The sequence below is a fragment of the Sphaeroforma arctica genome (assembly GCF_001186125.1).
Source record: "Sphaeroforma arctica JP610 unplaced genomic scaffold supercont1.1231, whole genome shotgun sequence".
NCBI classification, from domain to species: domain Eukaryota; class Ichthyosporea; order Ichthyophonida; genus Sphaeroforma; species Sphaeroforma arctica.
In genome coordinates this window covers 10,944-11,646 of record NW_014039327.1, presented here as the reverse complement: position 1 = coordinate 11,646, position 703 = coordinate 10,944, and the positions used below count along the sequence as shown (strand labels likewise).

General features: G+C 42.4%; 1 protein-coding gene across 1 annotated transcript in view; it reads left to right on the top strand.

Annotated features, from left to right (window-relative positions):
- Nucleotides 1-228: 228 nt before the first annotated feature.
- Nucleotides 229-703, top strand: part of SARC_10388 (protein mago nashi like 2) — a gene marked incomplete at both ends in the record, with an annotated part of 2,682 nt that continues 2,207 nt past the window's right edge. The window contains one exon of the mRNA XM_014295569.1: nt 229-580. Coding sequence (XP_014151044.1) covers nt 229-580 — 352 coding nt within the window. The remainder of the gene's footprint in view (nt 581-703) is intronic.

The window sequence follows — 703 nt, the reverse complement described above, 5'->3', positions numbered from 1 at the left end:
TTTGCGAACTTTTTTGCGGGGGGGGTGGCGGGGTTTCAAATTTTTCACCTACAGCCTACAGGTTACCGCCACGCACCTCACTCACACCCTGACATTCGAAGACAAACTGGCGTAGCGAGTAAAAAAGAATCCAACAACATACTCTCACATAACCTTGTTCCATAGAGACATAGAGGGAAAGCAACACGAACGCTGCATCCACAGTACTCGTACGCAACCGAAACAAAGATGTCGAAGGATTTTTATCTGAGATACTATGTAGGACACAAGGGAAAATTCGGACACGAGTTCTTAGAGTTCGAGCTAGACCACGGCAAGTTGCGATATGCCAACAATTCACAGTATAAACAACGGAATGACTCGAACGATATGATCCGAAAGGAGGTTCATGTCTCCGAGACGATTGTGGCGGAACTGAAGCGAATTGTTGAAGACTCCGATATAATACACGAAGATGATCACCTATGGCCATTGGCTGATCGAGTGGGTACACAAGAATTAGAAGTTATGATGGGTGACGAGCACATCTCGTTCAAAACATCGAAGATTGGTTCATTGACGAATGTCAACGAGAGCAAAGGTAAGACCTTCTCAGATGTGCTTCAAGTTGTATTGTATAAATCTATTTGTAGAAGTTAGTATATCAGCATGTATGTATCTCCACATACTCACACACAAGCATATATTTATATATATATATATA